The following is a 24,837-nucleotide window of genomic DNA, read 5'->3' as shown; positions in this document are numbered from 1 at the left end:
AACACATATTTAGCATTCTGGCTAAACCACTGAAAAGAAACAACTTAATTCTGTCTTTAAGGATAGAGAGAAACAACGAAACTTGGCCTCCGATGAAGGAATTGAGAGACTTATGTTCTGACAGTGTTTCAGATGCACACAACAGACAAACTGTACAAGACAGCAGCTCCGGGCATGCTTGCAGAACCTGCCCCAAGTCCAAATTATCAAGCAGCAAGATAGTTTCTCAATTAAGAGGCATCGCTGACCATCTCACTGCTTGAGAGCCCGCAGTCCTCCTTGGGGAAAATCTAGCCATTATTCTGAAGATATTGGTCAACACGCTTAACAAAAGAGAATAACCACGGCAACCTTTACTGATCCCAGCAAACCACCACCAAGTACAGCACTGGAGAGCAAAAGGGGCTTCTTCCCAAGGTCCTGCTTGCCAGCCCTTCAACCTGAACGGCTGCTGCCCCCCGCCTTCCAAACTGAAACAAGCTGCTGCTGCCATCTCTGGCCCACCATGGAGCTGGGTTGCACACGTACACTGGCTGCCAATAGACAACATATAAGGAACAGAACCAGACCCATATGCTCTCTCATGGATGCATTAATTGATGGAAAAGCAGAACTAAATTCCTACGGCCTCCATGAGACCAGGCAGCTGAGCTTGACGCAAGGCTGCTGCCCAAGCTTTCCACTTACCCGGCACCAGGGAATACACGTGGGGAAAAGCTCTTCCCAATGCTCCCGTTACAAGAAACCTCACTGCCCAGCACTGCTTCGCTTTGACCCCAGAGCCAGCCAACAGACACAGATCCCTATGAAACCACATTCGATCCTTTCCAGGCACTGGAGCCGACTTGAACCTCAGCTCCTCAAGTTACAGGAAGACTTTATAAAGCCTCTCTCTGTAACAGCCTTGTTTTCCTGGTTGGCTATGAAAGACTGTCAGCATGACCCCAGCTCACCCCAACGGTCACAAGGCAAAAAGAAAAAGAATGTAACTTCCATTTCCTCAAAACAGGTGCAAACCTTGTTTAAGCCTGCTTGGAAATGGCATTTCTGCTGCTGGGAGCAGCCGGCACAGCCCTCGCAAGCAAGCTGGCATGCACCTTCCAAAGAACACCTTTTACCTCTACTTAGAGTCAACTCGGATCATTCCAGCAGAATGACTATTGAACAAAACCCAAGTTTCTTTCTCCCAGACACAAGGGAGCCGCTGCCGCACCATTCCGGGACCCGCTCCTCTCCGCAGGTACACCCGGACGGGGCACCCGGGCGGCAGAGCGGCTCCACGTTCGAACCCACCTCCGCGGGGACTTTGCTTTCTCGGGCAGCGAGCAAACATTTCTGTTTGCTTTCGGCTCTCTGGAAAGCAACGTCCAGGGCGGCCCCGCCGAGGGTCTCCCCTCGGCCAAGCTCCCGGTCTCGGCTGCGGGCGGAGCAACCCGGTCCCCGCGGGTCTGAGAGGCTCGGGGGCAGCTCCCCTCCACCCTGCCTCCAGCCCGCCCCGCCGAGGAAGCACAGAGAACGCGCCCGTCGAGGGGGGCTGCGCCGCCGGCCCCGCCGCGGCACCGGCAGGGCAGGGGCAGCCCCGGCCCACTTACCATGGCGTGGCGGCGGCGGCCTCGGAGCCGGCCCGGCCGGGCTGGCTGCCGGCCGCCTCCCTCCTGCCCTCCTCCCTCCCCGCCCCGCGCCAGGTGAGGCCCCGGCCGCATCGCGCCTTCCCACAATGCCGCGAAAGGGCACTCCGCGGGCCCTCCCCCCGCCGCCGGCAGGGGCTCCCCGCGGGCACCGCCGTCGGATGGGAGACAGAGGCCCCGGCGGCGTCGGGTGGGCCCCGGGACAGCTCCTCACAGGCCGGTCGTTGTGGGAAGCGAGGGTGCCAATGACAGGCAGGGGCTGCAGAGAGCCCATCCCCGCACATGGGGTGACCCAGACCCTGTGCAGGTGTTAACCACTCAAAAGGTGCCTTTCTCACCACAGTGAAACAAAAACGCAGTTCATGTCCTCCATCGGCTCTAGTTGCTCCCCTTCCAAGCATTCACACACTAAAGACACTGTGGTAGAGCAACCAGCACGATTGCTCTGCAGCCCATCTCTATCAAAATGAAACTCAGATAGTTGAAATATCTGAAATGGCTGGGCTTCACTAACCTGTGTCTTTTGACAGAGCTGGAGGAGGGAGCAAAACAGGAGCAGCTCTGCCGGTAGCTCAGCAAACCCCTGTAACCTGTGGCAGGGATTTGCTGATAAGCAGCTCTTGCCAAAAAATGTGCAGCATCCACAGACTCAGCACGTGAATCAAAAGCTCTAAATCTAGGCCTAAGGCTTCTCAAGCTCTTACCAGAAGTCTGATTCAGATGCAAACCACCACATGAGCATAACATGAGAAGACTTAGGATGTTTAAGTCCCATGTTTGTAGTCGAAGGAAGATATGTTCTGCAGTGCATAGCATGCATCTAGCCCCAAGCACGGTGTGTCTGGATACAGGATATGGTTCCCATTTGCTCTGGGCAGATTGATGCCCTGCTCTTGTGTGATGCACCTGAGTCATCAGTAAGAAAGGGAAATCCAAAGGAGCTCAGGGACTCCAGGGCACACTGTGGTGCCAGTGGTTGGCACCAGCAGAACCCCTCTTCAGCCTCTGGCTTCAGCAAAGTGGAAAAGGTCCCTTGGTCAAAAGCAGTTGTTCGTGCAAAGTTGAGAGGGGAGCTGGGCTCCCAGTTAGAAATGCTTGTTTACAGGAGCAGAGAACATGTGCAGGGTGTGCTCCTTTAACAGTGTGAAGGTAACTTACATGTTTCCATAAGTATGCATGACCCTGTTCCTCTCTGCCCTCCATAAGCTTTGATTTACAGAGTCACAGAATGGTTTGGGTTGGAAGGGACCTCAAAGATAATCTAGTTCCAACCTTCCACTAGAACAGGCTGTTCAAAGCCCCGTCCAACCTGGCCTTGGACACTGTCAGGGATGGGGCAGCCACAACTTCTCTGGGCAACCTGCGCCACTGTCTCACCACCCTCATCGTGAAGAATTTGGTCTAGATAGACATGCTAGCAGTTCACAGTGCTTGCTCTGCTCTGTTTTCTGTAAGTTCCAGCTCCGTCCTGCCAAGCAGCACAACACATGTGCCAGCTGCTAAGTGCTCTGGTTCCACTTCTGAAGTGCACAACACAAGAAGTACAAGTCCCAGCTGCCTACAGATCTCACCTATACTTCATCTGCTCATTTCTCTCTGGCCCGTCACTTCCTGAGTACATGTCCTGGGCCCATAAAGCAGCACTATCTACAGACCACATCAAGATGGTGCAGCACACACTGCACTATGCTGCCAGAAAGCACTGGCCTCGCTGGTTTTTCCTGTGCGCTATCTTGCCTTCAGTAAACCTGTCAAATACATGCTTACTGCTATCAGCATCTGTTAAAACAGAACAAAACCTTCCCCTAGATTCTCTGAAAGATAGCTGAACCAGTCAACAGGCCACACCAAGTGCCACAGTACCCATGATGCCTTCACAGGAGGTAAACATCTAGCTTCCACATGACCACGGCCATGCTCCTGTCTCTTGCAGCCCCCTGCTCTGCCCATTGTGGCCTGTGCAGAACAGAGAGCTGGCTTTGCACTTAAGCCTCAAATGATCCTCGCTGTTGGTAAATGAGGAGAGTCTACAGATACCACTGCACGACTGGGGAAGCCACGTCTCTGTGAATGCTTAGAACTGGATTTGCCTAACATGCAAGAATGCGGACACCATAGTGCAGTTGTACTACAGATGTGGGGCATCAACACTTTCATCTCCAAAATTAATACAAAATTAAGGGATGAACATTCTCCTCACACCTTCCCAAAAAAAACCCAACAACCCTAAGTTCCATGAAAACACCTCTGTTCAGCCTACATTTTACCCATGTAATTTACTTTGGTGATGGCCAGTAACTTCTTTTTGCTTAACAACCGCTCCCCCTGTAACCTTACTTTTCTATGTGAAGTAATTAGCCCATGAACCCAAGAGAAATAGCTTGCTGCTTTTGTTTTTTGGCAAGTACATCAGAAAAAAAAGCAGCAGCAGCAAACACATCATGCATACAGTGCACATTAGCAGCAGTAGCCAATGTCAACTCACTATGGCCAATCTTGCAGGTTAGCAGACAGGATTTTGCTGCCCAACAGAAACAAGAAACAAACAGATACAGGAGCATGCCTAAATTAGATGTTTTCCAGCATAGAAAGCCAGGCTATACTTAATCACTGGCCAACTAGAAGCAGTAAGGAGCTGGAATTCTCCCCTCCCTGTCTCTCCATCACTAGCACTGAGTGCCTGCATAATGTTATGATAAAGAAGATAGCTCAAACTCCCCAGGTAGGAACTACTGATGGTTATCAGTGTCACACAACAATGGGAGCAGGGGGAGGCAGCTGTGGCACACAGTTGGTGTGCCAGGTGAACTGGTGGGGTGATCTTATGCCAGAAAAATATTGGGTCCTTCCCTTAGGCCCAGTTAATCTGAACACAAAACCTTGCAAAGAAAGGCAAATTTATATCTCTAACTCAAATGGGCTGCAAAAAGGCTTTAAGACCCTTCTCATATGGCTTCTGTCCCTGCCTGGAGGAAAATGCTCATACTCCTTTCATGAGGGCCCTTTGAAAAGGTTTTCAAGTGAGGCAAGCAGCTTTTTCATGCTACTATGTATTACATCCTCTTTGCTCATGTTCCATTCTTCTAGCAGCCTGTTGCATTCCGAAGTAGAAAATGTTCACAAGAGTTATAGTGAGCCTTGTGTGCCTAAAGCTGCTGTAAGAGCTTCTCTGTCTCCTAGGTGTACGTTTCAGTGAGCTCAGACATGATTTACTTGAAAGGAAGTAATTGTTGAAATGCCAGATGCCTAAAACTGCAACAACCTTTGTCTTAGGCCCTCCTAATCTCTGAAAGCTTTATGGACTGCAAAAGCTAATACTGGAGCATATAAGTAAAGCTATACATTCACCAATGATTTGCAATTGACTGGGAGGTTATATTCATGTATGTTTCCAGGAAAACAAACAAATCCTGACAGCTCCAATTAAGACACAAACCACTGTCTAAAGAACAGCAGGGAGAGAACAGAATATAAAGTTCTCACCTCCTTTTAAAAAACTGCCAAAAAATCCCTTCTGAAAAAGACCTTTTTACTGCAGAAAGAAGCCTTTTTACTGACTCTACCACAGTAAATGAAGCAGATCACTGGCCATTTACACTGATTCTAGCAACACGTCTCAGCATCTTTTCTCAGCACCTAAACTGAACCGCTACCAGCCACCCAGAGCCATAGACTACTGCAGTAAGCAGCCCTGTGAGGAACCAGGAGTTCAGACTGATGCACACTGTACTTGGTAACTCTACAGGAGGTCTGCTGTGCAGGTTTTTTTCCACTTGATATTAGATCCGTAGGGGAAAGAGAAAACTTTAAACGCCCAATCTAAATTCAGCTGCAGGAGGTAGCTTTTAATTGCACTTCGGATCAATAGAGAAGCAATCTAACGTTTGTTCTTGGTTACCAGGCAGGAGTTTGTACTTTTCCAGACAATTTTGCCTTGCTTTACAAATGTTCCCTTTTGCTTATTTGCTCACACAATCTGGATTCTCCATAATTTAAGTGCAGAAAAAAGCATTCATATCACTGGAGAACATAGCTAATTAACTATCTGTGCCACAGATTTTGGTACCTTATCAGCAGCAACAGCATGTTCAGGAAGTAATCCCAGCAGTTTAAAGTACTAGAAAAGTGTTAAAAATAGCAGTTGCAAGCCCTTATAGCCTGAACTGATAAGTGTACAAAAGTAAAGGGTAGCATTTTATTTCATTTCCCAGCTACATAGAACTAAGAGCAGGCCAAAAGGTAGACAGACATTAACAAAGCTCCATCCAGAATTCTCTGTCAAGAGAAAATGTGTTACTGTAGCCCTCTTGTGTTCAGTTGGATTTACCAACTATTCAATTCAGTGTCCTTCCTTAGAACCCTTTAAATAAAGGCTCTGCATACTTTAACCATACTGCCATTCAGTTTGTTGCCCTCTACACCTTCCCTTAGTTTCTTTCACGCTTTTCCTCTTTCCATCCTGGCTGTAAAATCTAAGCATATTCAAAGACTATGCTTCTGAAACAGCAGAGTGCTCAGTTGGTATATTCACACCATAAAACAAGAGAACGGCTGTTTTGGAGTATGACTGAAACATCCCTCATTGCCTGTAAGCATTCTTACACTCCTAGCATTTCTTCTCCATAGATGGACTGTCATGAACACAATTTACAGTCTTGTTTTCCTCCTTTAGATGCCTATGAGATGAAGTTTTAAAGTGAGTGCCCCACAGACACCATTTAGACACGTGCAACGTTTCTTTACCCCTACAGAGATCATCCTGACATTCTTCAAAACCTGTAAGTACTATCGACAGTCCTTTTGATCCTCAGTCCTTCCCTACCAGTCACCAAGGTTAAGAACACTGGTGTCCACCACTTAGCCGGAACACCGCACAGTCAGGGTGGTAAGAGGTAGTGGCTTTCCAAGTATTAGTTTCCAACCTGAAAAGGCTACACTAAACAGAAAAGCAAGTTATGGCTGCATTGCTATGGGTATTTAAATGGATGGAGTCTTGTAAGTGAAATGAGGTAATGGCCTAAAATGCACTCACCTTCCACACCTGCTGTCTCAGTCATCCTTAATTCAGCTCACTCTTACAGACCACAAAGGAGGCTCAGGCAAGCATTTCAGTTGTGCTTCAAGAGCTGCCATCACCTGTTTCAAGGAGCTGAAGTCCAACATGGACATAATGCTGCAGAGGAAACCTGAAGAAGGAGCCATAAACTAAGAGAGAAAGAAGCAGAAACGAATGAGAACAGAGAAAAGACATAGTGCAGTACTAGAACAGAAAAACAGCTACAGCTTAGCAACAGCAACATCAAGAAGTATTAGCAAGCAGCGCTCATTCTTGATCAACAACACAGGGGTACACTTCAGTTCATTAGAACTTAAAAGAGTGTTGACAGATACATGCATATAGATTTTGAGAGCAGCTGAAACCATAAGCAAAACAGGCTTCAGAAAGAAAAAAACAATATAGGAAATGGAGAGTAATGGCATCTTCTTTATTTGACAGCTATAAAGGTAAAGCTAGGAGCAAGTTAAACCCTATTCTGTGTCTTTCCCTCTGAACAAGGTATAGGAGAGAAAAGCATGCACCTCTAACATTTGCTATTGCAAGTCAGTTTCCTGAAGAACAGTGTAATATAAAGCATTTCAGAGGAAAAATAGAAAAATATAAAAATATGTAAAACATATAGAAATACAGATGGGAATTCCTACAGTCAACCTGTATTTCCACATAAATTTATCTTAGGTTGAACTGGATAAATGCTAAGATACCTAAACCTCTGGGTGCCTCACAGAAAGCATGATTCATAGTGCACCAGGGTCTTTGTATACAAAATTGACAGGACTTAGGAATTTAGTTATAACAGTTAGATACAAGGCAATTCATATCTTTGTGACAAAAGACAATTTGCAAATGAAGATATCAAATATCCTGAAGACAATCCCACTAAATTAGTGTAACACATGGAGAGTAAGTCAAAGAATATGGTTCAACTTCCCTGTGTGAGCACAGATTACATAGTAAAACTGGTAAGAGACCTTAGGTATACAAGTGAGTTGGAGGGCAATTAGTAACAGCAAGTCTGAGCTGCCTGTATGCCGGGGTGAAAAAGGCTTATGCTATACAAGCAGAAAGCAAAGTTTCTAATTACTCCATATATTTCAGTTTACTATTTGGTAAAATATTTAATTTTATGGAAAATGAATTGTCTAAATTTTATTACTGATATTTTGATATTTTCTTCCATTGCAAAGTGATAAAACCAGTAACACTGTCTTTGAATCTGTTCGACTATTAGCTTGTACATATTAAAAGAATTTAGCAGATCACACATAGCTGCCTAGAGATCATGCCCTTACTTCCTCCAAAGGGGCAAAAACTTTGTGGGATCATTTGGTAGCAGTCCCTGAAGAGATCGTTGAGAATGCTTGCCTTATACCCACTAGAGAAGCACAGAAAGGCTTCAAAGGCCATGTTACAACTCCCTGAAAGATGGTTGGTCATGACAAAAAGTCAACTCCACACCAAAACATCGCTAAGACCTGCCACACAGCTATCTGAAATCTAAGTTTGCAACATAAGGAACGCGAGCAATGATCAATTACGCATTCTCATTTAGAAACCCAACACACGTATTTTAGTGCTTTCACTACAAGGACACCATTTGCAGTTCTCAAACGTTTTAAATTTAACTAAATCTAGAGTTCATATGCCTTATCTGAAACATTCTGTAAGATGGTCTACATGAACATCTAAATAGGCTTTTCTGACTACACATCAGTAACAGCTTCATTGACTTCAGTCAGGTTTTCATGGGAAGTAGAAAACAAGGTATTTTGCCTTAGAAAAGATGAGGAGTGTAAGCTGAACAAAATGACATGTGTCTTGTTAAAAAAGGTAAAATTACAGCATTATATAGCATGCAGGCTACTCAGCCAGCCTTCAGACATGGAAAGAGTTTGTGAAACCCCTTCAGATTCCTTCTATTGCTCCTGAATTCCCAAGGAAGCAGTGAGCTATACTACATTAACTGGCCAGCATGCAGACATTCCAAGTGTTACAAAGCCAGCCAGTGCTGTATTTGAGCCTGTGAAAGCTGTGTGTAACTGAGGGATAAGGATGCTTCCCAGCTTGTTCCCATCCTCGCTCTGTGAGAAAGGATCATGAGACAAGTGTAACTACCTCCTGTGGCTGCGGTTTATATCCTCTGTATATATCATACTATAGTCTGATTATCCCTTCCAGTATAAATTAGTATTTCTGTAATACCTCAGGTCCAAAGGATCTCAGGGAAGGGGTTGATCCTCTGATACTCTATGTTGTAAGAACCTTTGCAGACCTCTGAAGAGGAACCAGATGAACCAGAGGTCTGTATGAGTCGGCAAGTAGGATACAGGATAGGGTTATACATCCCTAGCTGGGACCACACAGCAGCTGTTTGTCTCTCAGCTCACTGGTTCATCCTGGGCCTTTAACCCCACTGCTGCAGCTCATTCAGCTCCAAATACAACACATACGACAAGCTTTCCCTCCAACCTAGAATTTGGACACAGGCTATGTAAAGGAGGAGCCAGAGCATACAATGGGGGTTGTGCATTCACAGAATGGAAGAAAAGATGGATCATTCAAATAGACTAAGTGAATATCAAGAAATATTTTATTATACGTGTAATCAAAGTTTAAAAAACAGACAAGAAGGAGCAAGGGCAGATTTATCTAGCATCTCTTAACTACGCAGGGTACAGAAATACAACTAGTAAAGAATTAGCACATATTAGTACCCTTTGCTCCCTTTCCCTGCCCCAGTGAAGGAGGTTATACAAGCAAGATTAGAAATGCTTCAGATCAAGCCTTTGCAGTAATTGCACACTACAGCTGATGTTCAGATTCATGAGAGCATATGTGTCCCTTCAAAATAGTTGTTTATAAACAAAACACTATCTCTTTAGTGGTTTGTAAGCATTACTCATTCAACACCAAGAGTATACTTAAATGACTAATGATTTAGCAGCCATAATTGTCTTGTTCTATTTAAACTGACGCTATCTTTAAGTATATCAATTATAGAAAATAGATTCCTTAGGTTTAACAATATGTAGTAGAGAATATATTATCTAGAGACAAAACTGTAATGTGAAGAAGTAGAGGAAGTATTCACAGGGAAGAGGGGAGCTGCAGGCTAAGCAGTGGGCACGTTGACTAATCGTAACTAAAAATGCTGAAGCTCAGGAGTGCTAGCTGCAAAGGAGTTACACCTCAGTATCATTGGTGTAAGTTTCAGAACATCTAGTTTGAAAAATCTGCTATTCCTCCCATATCTACATCAATCTCCCAACTTAACTCTTGATCCTAGATCCTCCTTACCTACCACAGTAGAATCTTAAGCAGTTCTAGCAATATAATTCATGTTCTGTCTTACACACTGTGAGGAAGGCTTCTATTTTCTTCCAGAGCCAGATATGAAGAAGTCTGAAAGTGAATGCAGAGCATTGTCAAGGCTTATTCACCCAGCCTCCCCTCTAATTTACAGGGTGAAGGCCTTCAGTGCAGAAAGCTGCAACTTTTTTTCCGGTATAAGCTGATTTTCTCTCAACAGCTTAGAAATAAGCCTTCACAAAAAACACTAAGCATGCAGCAAGGCATGAGTCAAATCAGCACGACAAGTTTCCAATCCCAAACTGGCGGCAAGTTTTGGTATGCCCACAAAAGAGGGACTTATTTATTCTTCAGTGGCCCAATAAGCCTAGCAAATTAAAAGACTCTTCCCCAAACTTCCAGAGAAGGCCCATCAGAAAGCAGACAAAGCCAGATTCAAAATAACAGTAACATATTCTAGAGTCTAATGCCCTTTGGAGACTATCAGCTTTTTGGCTTAAAATGCAAGTGAATCATGACATATTAACAATACCATGATCTTCATCTATTTCAGCCTACAGCATGGTCCAGTGAAGGTTATTAGTATAAAGTTACACACCTAGGACTTGAATTCACCAACACTCATAGCACCACTTGATTGTTGCTGTAAATAAGCACAATCTAACCTTTAAGTCCTCTGCCAGAAAGAGCCTATTATCTTTGACAGTTGTGCAACACCACGTATTCCAGGCCAGCTGACCTACCCACAATTTTTGTCCTCACACATATGCTTCTGTCTTCAGAAAAATCTAAACAGATCCAAGCTTGAAACTGTGACATATTACCTCAGCTTCAGAAGCTTCGAAGTAAATTCTCCTTGCAATATCCAAATGTAGGAAATTCACACAGCTGACACACCAATTTATTGACAATATCTCAATAATTATTTTCTGTATGTGCCAACTGCGGTCACAAAACCCTCCCAGTTCTTCTTTATACTTCTCTGCTTTCAAACAGAAAACGATCAACAAGTATTTTGGAATCAGCACACTTAAGTGCAGGGGCAAAAAAGCAGCTGTTCTGTACCTCAGTAATTATTGCTCTGTATTTATCCATTTTAAGCAACATCAAGGTAGCATCTGAATTTATGCCACACTTTGCGAGATACAGGTTCCCTACCATTAAAGAAACATCAGCCTTTCCATGGGAAAAAAAGTCTCTAAAATTTAGCTGGCCATATTTTTCTTAGCCATTATATTTGACAAGGCAGATTTGCTTAGCTTCCCATTCTAACAGCATTATAGAGTTGCCAAATTATATGGCTCATACCTACGGCCTGTCTTTAGAGTAGAGTAGAGTAGCTGGGCTGCGTATTTTCGTAAGAATGAGAGAAGTTTATTAGCTATGCTAAAACACTACCTAAAGAGCCTAGAATTGTTCAAAGCCTCACCAGCTACCTAAATAGAACATTTGACCCACAAAAATGATTTCACTAGTGAATGAACTTGAAGACAAACACTACAAGAAAGCCAATAAAGGAAATCTTGTGTGATCAAAGGTTCTCCAACTATCTCATCTGAAAGAAGTTACGTGCCACTTTGAAGTTTTCCTCTTTCCATAGGAATAACCATCATACCTTTTCGAGGCAGTTTAGACAGTGACTGCTCAAAAGTATTTCTACAGAACTGCTTTTTGGAAGAGAGAATAAGTTATTTTACTATTGGCACAAACTGCATTTACTACACTCATTTTACTCAGATAATGGTTTAGCTACAAGGTATCTGTACAAGATATATCAGCAGAGATAGCACACTGTTAACACTATATATGTAAACTGAGAAACAACAGGTCCTTTCATCAAGGGGTCATATTGCCAGTAGCCATTTTAAGTTAGTCCAAGAGCCTGCAAAACTGCACTTCCACACCAAGGAGATTCCTGGTGAGCCCAACAGAAAAGCCGTGCTCTACAAAGGTGACTGTCCATCCTGGAACAGCAGCAGAAGAAGAATCAAGCGGCCAGTGTTTGCGGTAATAATTGTAAGGAGAATTCCATCCGTTCGGTGCATATTGCTGTACATAAGGTGCATAAACCTGTCATGTATGAGATCAGCGTGAAGAGAAGCCAGTTGCAAGGCTGCAACCAACTACTGGCGTCATGTCCCAGATCTGGAAGAAAATATTGTAGAGAATTACACAGCATTATCGTAAGACCCAAGAGCTATTTCTGTAAGAGGCACAAAAGCAAACATAGATACCTCCCTGGAGGCAAAGTAACAAATACTTGAGAAAAATGCCAAAGAGTTACAACAGCCTTACAAACCTAAAGTCAAACTCTGGGCTCAAGAGAGCCTTGTAGCAGTTCTCTGTAGGTGTGTTTTAAAAAGTGCTATGCAGTTTGTTACAAACAGGCTTACACAAAACCAGCGTAGACTGGAACAATCCCAGTTCTGACATGCATGGTGGATGTATATCTGAAGCACATCAAGATTCTACATTCAGCCCGATTTCCATGGCCCTGTCTCATGACCAGGGCTTTTAGTTGCAATGGTCTAAGGAGCCAGGGAGCTTGGAGTTAAGGAAGTCTGCTTCATCCCATCTGTGCCTTTAAGGCTACTGGGCCATTCTCCTACTGCTTTGTTTGTCCAGAGGACACTCCAGCTCTGACAGCTAAACTCCATAAAGTGGAGTCACTTTAGGTGACTTTGTCACTCAGCTGCAAGAAGAACAGCCTGCAACAAACAGGATTCTTGCTGATCTTGTTTTAACTTCGTAGCAACAGTTGTCAGAAAGAAAAAAGTATATACAAACATTAGTCCTCTATTAAGTATCTCTAATAAATGCAGGAAAAAGGTACATGAATACCTTCACAATCCGGTCGCTCCCACAAGTCACCATTAGCCCTCTAGAGATGTCCATGGACATGTGTGAAATGTTGTGTTTTCCTTCATGAAAGGTTGCCAAGGAAGTACGGCTGCATGAGAACAATTCAAATGAAAGCCAGCTGTCAGATGAAGCTTGATGGCATCGTTATAGCAGTGCAAAATAAACTTAGAAGAAAATAAAGTTGCTCAAGAACTAACAAATCAGTCCTGAGAACTGCAGTGCCATGTTAAAAGGGACAGAATTAAATTAGCAAGTCATACTACGGCATTGTGTGTGTAGTTATACAGGTGTGACATTTCCTAGTCTTCTGCAACCTGACTGTTAATAATACCAGAGCAGAAGTGGGACAGTGCATTAGTAAATAATTCTACTATTGGTTATTAAGTCAAGCTCAGCTACATTTTTCCTTTGGCTATAGTGAGTCAACCACAAAAAGAACCCCCAACCCAACAACTACCACCGCAACAAAAAAACCAAACACCCCCAAAATTGGCATTTGGTTACTTTGGTCCTCTAGCACACCATGTGTCCAGGGAGATAACCAGACAGTGAAGTGCTGTTCTTATCAAGATAAAAAACAGAGTTCCTTCATCGCTAAAAACAGTTTAATGAGGCAGCAAACACTGTTCAACCCACTTCGCTTGCATGGGAAAAATAATGTTGGGCTGTGAAGAATATCCCCATAGAAGCAATTTTCAGTAAGTATATATGAACTAATCCATGTGCCATCAATAGCGTTTAGCTAAACAGAAATCTTGAGACAAATGTTTCAGCTCTAGATCCGGGCTCATGGAAAATAAGAAATAGAGTAGATAAAAAAGTTGTAATACCACATCTAATCAAAATCAGTTTGCAGTGTCAGCTGAGGGATCTCTGCTATTGTAGTGCTTTGAGTGCCCAAGGAAAAGGTGGCCTAGCAGCAGAGGGTCAACAGTCACACAGTGTAGCATTGTGTGTGGATATGGAGCAAGCACAAACATTTCTATACCTCAGCAGTATTACTTTAGTTTACTATTCCTTAATACTCACTCTTCATCCTTGATTGACTCAAAACAGGAATCACAGACACGGACCTGGAACTCAAATCCCATGATTGGGTAACTTGACCGTTTGCTACTGCACTTGCCACACACTGCTTGCCCACATTTTCTGCAATGATGCTTCATGGAGGAAGAAGAAAACAAACAAATCACTATTGTTGTGTTGCTTACGAAACACTCACTGAACAAAACCAACACAGCTTCTGGTTTGCAACCTGTTAGGAAGCAACCTGTTAGGAAGTCTTCTGTTAGGTCAAAGATTAAGGACTTTTGAGTTCTGTACAATCTTCTTGGCTATTAATGGGTTTACCTCCATATTGTGCCCGACCATCCTCTCCTCTTTTTGCAAGCTCCTTCTGGGAGCAGGGGAAAAAAGGGCTGAACAAGCAACCAAGAATAATAGTCTAAGGAAGTCAGAAACAGATAAGTGCCTTGGTGCCTGTCCAGTACCTCCAAAAAGAAAGCGATCTGCAAAACTTTTACATTCTAGACTGTAAAAACAGGGCCATCACTGCTTCACTGAACTTAGAACCCTACAATGTTAGGCTGCAACTTGCTCAGTTATGGGGCATTGTGTGCCGCTTTACACAACAGTTGAGGATTAGCTGTCCACAGTTCCAGTGCATAGACGTATTCAGAGAAATCCAACAAAGTGCTGACAACACAACTTGCTTTGCCCCGTGATGGAAGTTTGATGTAATACTTTCCATAGAATCTGGAAATTTCTTAGCACTGCCTAGAAGCTGTGACTTCTCAATAAACCCTCACTTCAAAGCAGCAAAAATACCAACAGTTTAAAAGATCTAACAGCTTTAGTAGTTTTCTGTTTGCATTTTGCTTAAGTGCTGAAATCCAGCTAAGCACTCAAAACAGCAATCTCACCTGTCTCAACCCTAATGTCTTTGTGTCCCACATTTGCTTTATATTCCAGAAGAAAGGTTGTTCACATTTCTGGCAGGAATCACTTTCTAGCCATTGAGGAGCCTACAAAAGAGCAAGAGATAAAAGCAATCAGAATTATTTTTCCTCATACAACAGTCAAAGAAGTCTGTTTTAAGAACATAAAGTAAAATTTTGTTTGGAAAGATGCCCTGTCTCAGCTCTGGACATTACAATAGATTGACTAAGGTATAGCACATAGGAAGCTTAGTACAAAAGCCAAGACTCCAAATCCAAGAGTACAGTTATTTGTTACCTACATACCTCCTATACTTTTTAAGCCTACAGCAGTGAGTTATGTTACTGCCTTAGTAAGAAACCTAATTTAAACATCAAAGTTATTAAAATTGCTGCAAGCATTCAAAGACTGCTGCTCTGGTTGACTAGATGATCTTTAAGGGCTAGTGTAATCCAAACTGTAGAAGATATGAGGCAGTCATCCTCTCAAAGAGGCAGGGTCCAGAAGTAAATTCTGGAAGTAAACATATTTTGTTTCCCTAGGATGGTAGTTTAAAATAATTAAGAACTCATTTGCATTTTCCATCCTGCTCACACATTCATTAATCATCCCTTCTCTCACCAACATATTATTCCTGCCATAAATGGACTAGGCAAAAAAAAATCCTTAAGAGCTTTCACACATTTTAACGCTCTCAGATACTTTAACTGAGCACCCCTGTAAGGAATAGGAAGAGAGGCACAATACTTTTAGTACACAGACTTGAATTAGAACATGTATGTTCTGTACATCCTTATACATCTGATGGGTTTCGGGGAGACTCCCCTGACAGGAGGAAAGCTGGAACAACAAAGCTTTTCTCCTGAATTCACTTAAATCCATTGTTGATAGTAATAAAACAATACTATTGTCAGATGCACCACCATCTCACCATTAATATTTATTAATACCAGATGTCAGTTTCCTACATCTTCAACCTTGACTGCATCCTCTTCCTTCCTCCACACTAGTGGAAAATACTGTAAATGGTAGTAACAAGTCTAGCATGGGGGGTGGGGAGCAGAGTAGAGGAAATGAGTCACCTTTCCCCAAGGTGAGATGTTCCATATTGCTTCTTTCAGTTATTTACAATAAGAGTTTTCACTTGACAGCATTTTCGAGAAGACAATCCACTTTCTGGCTCCCTCTAACAGAAAAACAGGGTATCTTCCTGATCTTTTCATCTTAATTTCAGCATAAAATAGGAGGTAAAAACCTGCCAACATTACCAACATTATTACCAACATACAGCTGGAACTGATTAAGATCATAGTAACGCTGTCACAGAGTCACCATTCCTTCTAATCAAAACAAGTCTGTCTTCTAGGCTCATGTGCATATTTGAAGATGCCCTATAACATAACTCACTAGCTAGTGCTCAGAGGAAGTATGTTCATCATTCTTCAAACATTTAGTTTCTTTGCTTTTGGATTGGCCTTGATTATGTTTTTCCAAAGAGTTCTGAGATATTCTAGCTGTTTTAAGCTAACCGTATTATTTTACTTGTATTAAAACTGTATATTATTTACAAGATCCCTTAATTATTGTGAGCAGATCCAAAAGAGATATAGGCACATCTTGTTTTCCCAGTTGTATAGTAAGTCAATTCTTTACAATTACAAAGTTTCATAATATCACAGAAGCTTTGAAGAGAGATCATGCTGAAAATGTTAGGAGCTTCACATACAGCATCCAGTGTGTTTCAGGTGAAGAAGAAAATAGTTTTTCGCCATGACACTTGCATTTAAGGAATAGCAATAGAGCTGAGCCTTAAATACTGCTTTATGGGAGCAACCAAAACTAACTCCTGTAATTACGGTTTAACCAAAAATAGTAGTAACATACATATTTTCAGCTTCTATGATGGATATGAACTGACGCAAAAAGAATCTGCATGCCAGGCTCAGCTGCTGTGTACTAAGGTCTTTAAAAAAAATGCTGTGTGGGGACTGAATCTCTATATTCTGAAGTTCATGGACAGACACTAGAACAGCAGTTTTTAGTGATACGATTCAGCCTTAAAGTTTCAGGTAATGTATGAAAATCAGCCTGCAGGCTGACTAAGGAAAGCCACATCAGCCTCTGAAAAAGAGGGGGAGGCCAAAAAGAAAATTAAGTAAAAAGAAAGTAGAAAGAAATCTTTGACCTTGGTTATGATCTTACCTCTTCTCGGCTGATATCCATGTTCCAAACAGCAATTCCCCCATCAGCTGAACAAGACACCAGCTGCCGTGTCAGCTGTATGTAACAGATAGCCTGCACCTTGTCACTACAAACAAAGTAGACACTATTTACCCATAGGTATTTAAACAAAGCTTAGTTTCCCAGTAAACCCTGATTTATCCTTTTAAAGCTACCTAGGAAGACAAAAATTATTTCCAAACACTTTGGTAAGTCTACTAAGTAGAGCTATGAAGATGAGTGAACAGATGCTGTCACCTGAGCATTGCCCTAGCACCAGACATTGCCTAGAATAGCATTTTTACAGGCTTGACCAGAATACCAGAGGAACAGTTCCATGTTAACATTTGCTGGCAGTAAGCATTGACAGTGAGCTGAGTGTCAACTGCCTCAGAGTGTGCGTGCAAATACTCTTCTGTGTTGGCAAGGAAAGCCAGTTATCAAAACAGAGACAACTGGAAAAATAATGAGAAATATTTGTTTCAAGATACAGCTAGGAAGCAGATGGAGCTTTCACTTTTGCTAACAAATCACAGTAAGTCTGTAGCTGCAAAGCAAAGCATGCATTCACCAATAAGACAATTTAATCCTAAATAAAGGCATAGCAAAATAACAGTCTACCCTAAGATGCTAAACAAAGGATCTCAGCAGTATTAGACTGCTTTGCAACATCCAGGTTGAATTAAAAAAGCCATTCTGCTACTCAAAAGAACTTACTTTCCCATTCAGTATGAAGTCTGATGCTAAGTGGGATGTTTGAAGAGAAACTAACAGGGTTACAAGTCTTCACCAGGACACATGATGCAGCAGTAACAGCAGTATAAAGTCCTCCAGTCACTGACTTCGGTTACTTTTTTGTAACCAGTACTCTATTATTAATTAGTTCTTTAGCCATAAAACTAAATCCTCAAGATTTAACAAGAGTTCTAGGGCTAAGGCTATCAGTCTTGATCAAAGGTGGATGGAGACATCTATGGAATTAGACAAGAGGAGAATGCACTATACAAATACATCTTTAAACATAAACAAGATCTCTACTACCACTGCATTTCTAAAGTAAAATAGATCTTCAGTGGTGAACTGCCTGTCAGACGGAATTAATGCCCTAGATTTAAAAAATGGCAGCTAGTGTTGTGTCTCTGTAAAAATAAAGACTTGATTAAATACAGACAACTAATTACTTTATCCATAGAATAGTGGAGATGTAACATAGTTTTCTGAAGTTGAGAGACCATCTTTATGATTTAGCCAGTCACTGTATCATCTCACTGACAGAAGATGACTAGGAACAGCAAAATACTGAAGTTTATTCTACATGGATACATCAACACGCATATACATAGTTTCTAGCCCCAACTTCACAGGCAACTCAGTGAAGTATTTACAATACAGAAGCATGCAACTTCTACATAAAGTCCAAACAAGATGATTTAGGAGTTTTATCCATCTTTTTCTATAACTTACTTTTATGTTATGTTCTTGTTAACCATGGTTTAAAAGTATCTAACATGAGCAAAAATAAAGATTTATCAGTAACACCATCCTAGTACTGACTATCTTTCTTCCCCCTCAGAGTTCTGCAAGAAGATTCATGTATTTTGCTGTGTTATTTACTCTTCCTGGGACGCTGTGTTCGTTATGGAACATGTAGGAAAAATAAGACCCCATTACATACTGATGGCCCTGAAGCAGCAGTGTTCGTCCCTTCCTTCCACCAATATCCCACATGATAATGCTGTGATCAGAGGCACCTGAGAAGAGCAGTCGTTGAGCTGGATCCCACCACAGGGAAGTAATACTTCCTAGGAAAGAACATTCTGCAGTTAGATCTAAGGGGGTCACTCCCCAACACAGTGATGCTCTTCTGGGTCATTAAAGTAAAACCTGAAATAGTCCTTTACTACAGCAACAGAGATTGAAAGCCCTAAGGCAAACAACATCAGGCAACAGCAAGATACAATCCTCCTAGAGAGACAAAGAGCATTTAACAACAGAACAAAACATTCCTAAGAAGAAAGTTTGATTCAAATCATAAGTCAAAAAGTTTGAGTTACTGTCTTTCTGTCCCTTGTATTTAGATAGTCGGTTTTAAGAGCTGGCAGGCTAATGTGATCTTTGGAAGGTGAAAAGAATTAAAACTTGCCAAGTAGAAACTAGTATCTACTACACAATAAGGTGCTGGGTCAGCAGTTTCAGAACAGCATGCAGTGTTCACAGCTAAACCAACCTCGTTACGTAACTATTTACAACCTTAAAAGTTGTAATAGTTGGAATAAGAAACTAAGTGACAGTTTCACTGCTGTAAGCAAATCTGCCCACAATGTACTATATTACAAAATTAGATTTCAGAAGGCCCAACCTGGCTGTGCAGCTCATTATGCAGAGAGTCATCTTACAGTGGCAGCCTTATACTAAACCCATGGATATTGTAATGTAGGCAGGAGACTAAAGAAGTAATTTTGTTACTCATGCCACCTACAGTTTTGAAGTTGCAAGAACATTTTATTCCTTTTCAGACATCCTTCCCTTTAAAGCATCCTTCCATTGCTCAGGTTGGGGTTTTTGGTTTGGGTTTTGTTTTTTTTTTGTTTGTTTGTTTGTTTGTTTTTGTTTTGGTTTTTTGTTTTTTTTCATAAAAAAACTTGTTAGTCTGAAAGCATGATGAATGGTAGTTTACAGCCCAAATCAGTCCCTTTCAGGTCTCTGAAGCAAAATATTATTCTTGCCCCCTTTAGGACTAGACTTTTTCAGACTGATCCATCTGAGAATAGCTGTATTAGAGCACAGTGGGCATCTGCAGCATAAACAGTAGTTCGAGTATTATCTCAGCATTACACAGAGTAGGTGCTTAAATATGGAGAATTCTGGAAGCTGCCCACTGAAGGACAAGCACTAAAAACATTTAAACTGCAAAGCAGACACTGCTTGATTATGAAGTCACAGTAAGGCAAGAGCTAGAAAGGAAATAAAATGAAGCCAGACTTGAGGTCTGGCAAACAAAGCTGCACTCAGAGAAGAAATAGATGCCATTTAAGTTTAGAGTTACCAGGCCTTAAGAGTATTACCCAAATACTGCAGAGGAAAAAAAGTAGCTACTATTACATCCATTGAAGAAAAACCTGTTTCTGTCCCTCAGATTTAATCATCTTTTATACTAAATCAAGTCTTGTTTTGAGGATCACAATCCCCATAGAGATGGGGAACTTACATATAAGCCAAAGTTGTCTGCTATGTGGACAGCACTCTGGAGCTGGTGCTTAGAAGCAGTTGACAGAATACGCACTATATGCAGTGCCGTGCCAAGACATACTGCTTTCAGACTTAAAGAGTTGCACTTGAACAGATTAGTGCAAGACCATACAGAGGTAAAGGGCCAAGTGAATTATTTTGCTCTTAACTGAAGTAATCTGAAATTCTAGCTGAAAGCATAAGAGGCATTTATCATTTGAAAATCTTGCCTTGTCTCCTGCATTTAAAACCAGCATGATAATTTTACAGTCATCTGTAAGTCAGGAGCCTACTTGGCTTTAACAAAGTCTGCTCTATACTTACAGCTATTAAACAAGGCAGCCTTTTCCAGTGGATCAGACTCATGATTCCGAGTAATTCACCCCTACTCAAATGCAAACTAGTCAGCTGATTTGAAAGTTGCAGTACCACATGGGAAGAGGCATTAAGTCTTGTTTATTTCTCTCAGTATATTATTAAATTGCACATTTGTCTGTGATTTGCATTCTTGCCTTACTCATTACATCAGACAGTGGCTCCACATCATATTACAGACTATTTAGTTCTTCATTTGATATAAGGACTTCAGCTATACTACACGGGATGAGACATCTGTCTTTCACTAGACAGTTCTGATTCTAAAAGGCTCCCTAGATTTCTTGCATATAGCTTAGTTTCAGCTAAACATAGGAAACTAAACTAGAGTCTCATAAAGAGTGATCAGAACAGCAAAGTCTGTATTGAGCAGAATTAAGTGGCTTTTTAGAAGCTAGATTGGGAGTTGCTAGGTATTATATAGTACTAGAAGGTCTCCAGGAAAAAATAAAACAACCAAAAAACCGCTACATTCTCATCTCTTTTTTTCAATGGGAGGGAGACTAAAGTTTTTAAAGGTGGCCATCTAGTGGTTAACTTGTTTTTAATTGAATACATATCTTTATTTTTCATCTATAATAAAAATACCCATCAGTATTTACATATTTGCAAATATTTAAATACATCATTATTTACAGTATTTACAAGGCTAAGATTTCCCCTCACAAAAATGTGTCGGTTCTTAAAGAAGTTGTATGTACAGCTCTAAACAGCTTCTGATAACTACTGCCCTGCCCTAGTTGTTTACCCAATGTCTATCCTTACAAGGTAGACATCAAACTTCATAATCCCAATTTACAAAGGGGTACTATAATCTGGGTCAAATGGAATTAAGAGGAAGAGTTACTTTATACCTTCATGCCCTTTGAGCGTTGTGATAACTGAGCATGTATTCTGCTCAAGCTTCAGGAGAGTGATCTGTCCAGAATAATCACCAACGAATGCATGCCGAGTTTCATGATCATATCTGAAACCAGTCAAGGAGAAGACTCATTTGATCTTACGAGTATTTTATGGAACTGAAACAGATAGCACAGTTGTCCGCTACAGAGTTTAAACAAATTGGAAAAAAAAAATTTAATGTGCCAGATGAATATTTACATAACTACTTGTCCTCAGTTCAGCTGTAACAGTTATTTTTCTTCTTCTTAAGTAGCTGGTGCAGTGCTGTGTTTTCAGCTTTAGTTTGAGAACACAGCAATGTTTTAGTTGTTGCTAAGTAATGCTTACCCTGATCAAGGACATCTCAGTCTCCTATGTTCTGCCAGTGAGGAGGGGCACTACTTCTAAACGGAATGGAGACCATAATAGTTAAACCCTTTTCATTCCTCTCTTCTCCTCACACTTCCCTACATGTGCAAGTAAAACAGTATGGAAAATAAGTGAGTAAAAGTTTTAGAAAGCCACTGGAGAAGCCATGAGGTAATTCATCCCCTTGTTTAAAGCAGGGCAAGAAGATTTAGACCATTTCTAGCACCTATTTACAGAACACACTCATGGTCTATGAGCAATGCCAGAATTCCCCAGGCTACTTCTTGTAGTGCAGAGCTACTCACCGAGCACCTCACTGGACACTGGGTGGCACTCAGTCTTACCCAGTGCTACTATCTGCTCTTATAGACTCTTAGTTTTCTGTCACGTTATACTAGTTGATGCCTTCAGGATTAGAAAACTAAGATACAATGACATTGACCCTCCACAGCTAGTTTACCTTACAGTAGAAGTATACTCCAAACGTTCTAGCTACTGAGAAGGTGAGACCATGTAACTTCTTGCTCTGTTTTCTGCACTTTCAAGTTTACTAATGCAGGTCCTTGAGCACAGTATCAAAGACTAAAATGAATTTCAGAAATAGTTCTGTTACTTAACAGTGACATAAAAGCAACACCACACTCTAACATGTAATCTATTAAAAAGGTGGCATACTGGGCTATCTTATACATCGTAACAGTTTTCTGATATTCAGGTTTTGCAACTATAAAACTACTGTCTCCAGAACTAAAGCCCAGCAAGCTGGATGGAATTAGGTAATTTGCTGCCTTTACAAGACTTTTGATATTCAGGATATATGCAAGAGCTAGGAAAAACCCAAACAGCTGATACCACATAACCCAAGAGTTGTGTATTATCTCACCTGTCCTTCTGGAGCCACACAAAAACACAAGCAGCAGATACCAAAGTAGCCTACTCTACATAACAGAAAAGACTAAACTTTAAAAAGTCAATGTACCGAAAAGCTCATCACCATAAGTGAAAAAACAGAAATTTGCCATCTGATGAGATTCTGAAATCTCTTAAGCCTTCAGAATCTTGAGATAACAATTCACTTTCAACAAATCCACTAAGTCTGTGACCATGTGATCCTTTCTTCATCTTGGAAGTTCAGGCAAGCATTATCCCCACTAATCCAGTAAAGAATAAGCACTCTGCTGTGGTTTTCAGAAGCTTACACGTAGGATCATTAACAACTCCTAAGGAAACTCCTGATAGGGAGGCCAGCAGCTAGTACACACACCAGAAACCTAGTTCTTTCAAACATAAGTCCAAAGGCAGGACAAATTACAATGCATTTTCAAATGTCACAGTCTTCAGTGGAAATTTATTTTTATCTTAATAGAAAAGGTCATATTCTTTCCTCCATTTTCATAATACACTGTTCCATTATTTGCAATAGTATCAGCTATAGAACCCAATGAATTCTAACAGTGAGACTCAGAGGCACCAGACTGTTCTGTGAGCTATTCTTCTAACACACACGCACACACACACACGCCCACCCCAATATTAACGTCACTCTGTGCTGCATGCAGCTGAGGTGAGGTGTACATGAAATATTTTGTGAGACACAACCTCAAAGGACAGCAAAAAAGAGGAACAATGCAACAACACAAACCTGTCAGTTAGCTCTTCAGTCAGTATGGCAGGGTCTGTACAGATGTGAAACCTCAGAAGGCTAGACCTGCTGCTGCCAGCCAAGCAATTAGCTTTCCTTTTAGTTTCTTCACACTACACAGGTATATAACAATTCTAGAGAGGTCTTTATTTTTTCAAGAGATGTAGTTCAGCTTTTGAATCATGCCACTTCTGCATTGCTGCCATTAATCTTCATACATCAACCAGTCCCTCCAGTTACTATCCAGCCACATCTAAACTGCCACCATTAACAAGTGCTAAAAATAGTTTTAGAATTTATTTAACTCATGCTTATGAGTTTTGCTCATGAGTTTTTAACTCACGCTCATGACATATGAACTACATTTTAAGCTACTGGGTTTGTAAGTCTTTTATGCAGGATAAAGAATGGCTTGAAGTACTTGCAACTGAAGAGACAACTAGAGTTCTTAAACTACAAATGTTTCAGTTAAAAGCAATCTGCAGGAAAGGAAACTGCACACAGACAAATCGCTACTAGTAATGAATAAAGTTTCAAAGTACCCCATAGCTTAAAGATGGAAAAGATTAATGTCAGCAAACACAGAAAAATTAAAGCAAAGGGTTTTCATGATGTTTTATGCTCTTGAAGGACTCAAATGCAAACTAGCATCTGTTGAACAAAGCGACTTGCCTAGGAAGTATACAGGCCAGACTACAGATAGCTAAAAGTCACTGTCACAAGATGCTACAGACAAACATTTCAAAATTAGGAACTAGTACATACTGTGATTTCTCTAACTCAAGGTCACAACATCCCCTTCCTACTAACTAACAATAGCTAACAGAAATAAAGGTATTAAACATCTAATCAGGTTTGCAGACATGTAAGATACTTCAGTCTAGCTTTTTATATGAAAAGGAGGGAACAAATTGAGCTAAAGAAACAAAATATTCTCTAGTTTCAGGGTGACAATCATTTTTCAAAGGATACTGTAGACATGAAGCCCAAGAGGTGAAGTAATGCCTTCCCAACATACTCCCACTCCTGGTGCACATCCAGCTGATACACTTGTCATGACCGGTGCTGATAACCCACTCTGATGCCAGGCAAAAAGTAATAGCAGACACTCGATTCTGATGAGCTGTGGAAAAAACAGGATTCTGGCTAGTTTTTCCTAAAACTCGATGTGTTCTTATGTTTTGCAGTTATGTTATACTTGCCTCTAAGACAAATTAAAAGGTTAGCATTGTTCTGTTTGGTAGTTGCCTTCTGAATAGCTTAAGTGAAAAAAACATGTCAGTCAGCTAATTTAAGTCTTTCTCCCACAAAGACAGAAACTAAGT

The 24,837-nt window shown here is 41.4% G+C and overlaps 1 protein-coding gene across 4 annotated transcripts in view; it reads right to left on the bottom strand.

Moving 5' to 3' along the window:
* WDFY1 (WD repeat and FYVE domain containing 1) overlaps positions 1-24,837 on the bottom strand; it is a 48,427-nt gene that overhangs the window by 12,105 nt on the left and 11,485 nt on the right. Inside the window, exons 5-13 of one of the 4 annotated variants that reach the window (XR_013957347.1) lie at positions 24,485-24,635; positions 21,474-21,586; positions 18,692-18,818; positions 16,999-17,104; positions 14,781-14,882; positions 13,888-14,018; positions 12,838-12,946; positions 9,985-12,141; positions 6,714-6,833 (exon numbers count right to left, since the gene is read on the bottom strand). Coding sequence is in view for 3 of the 4 variants with exons in the window: in XM_080622689.1 (XP_080478815.1) it covers positions 6,693-6,833; positions 12,838-12,946; positions 13,888-14,018; positions 14,781-14,882; positions 16,999-17,104; positions 18,692-18,818; positions 21,474-21,586; positions 24,485-24,635 (980 nt within the window). In the remaining variant the exon portion in view is untranslated. The other 3 variants (XM_080622691.1, XM_080622689.1, XM_080622690.1) reach the window with 3 other exon arrangements.

The sequence above is a fragment of the Psittacula echo genome (genome assembly GCF_963264785.1).
Source record: "Psittacula echo genome assembly, chromosome: 7".
NCBI lineage: Eukaryota > Metazoa > Chordata > Aves > Psittaciformes > Psittacidae > Psittacula > Psittacula echo.
The sequence above is the reverse complement of the archived record's forward strand: the minus strand, read 5'-3'. Positions and strand labels throughout refer to the sequence as shown.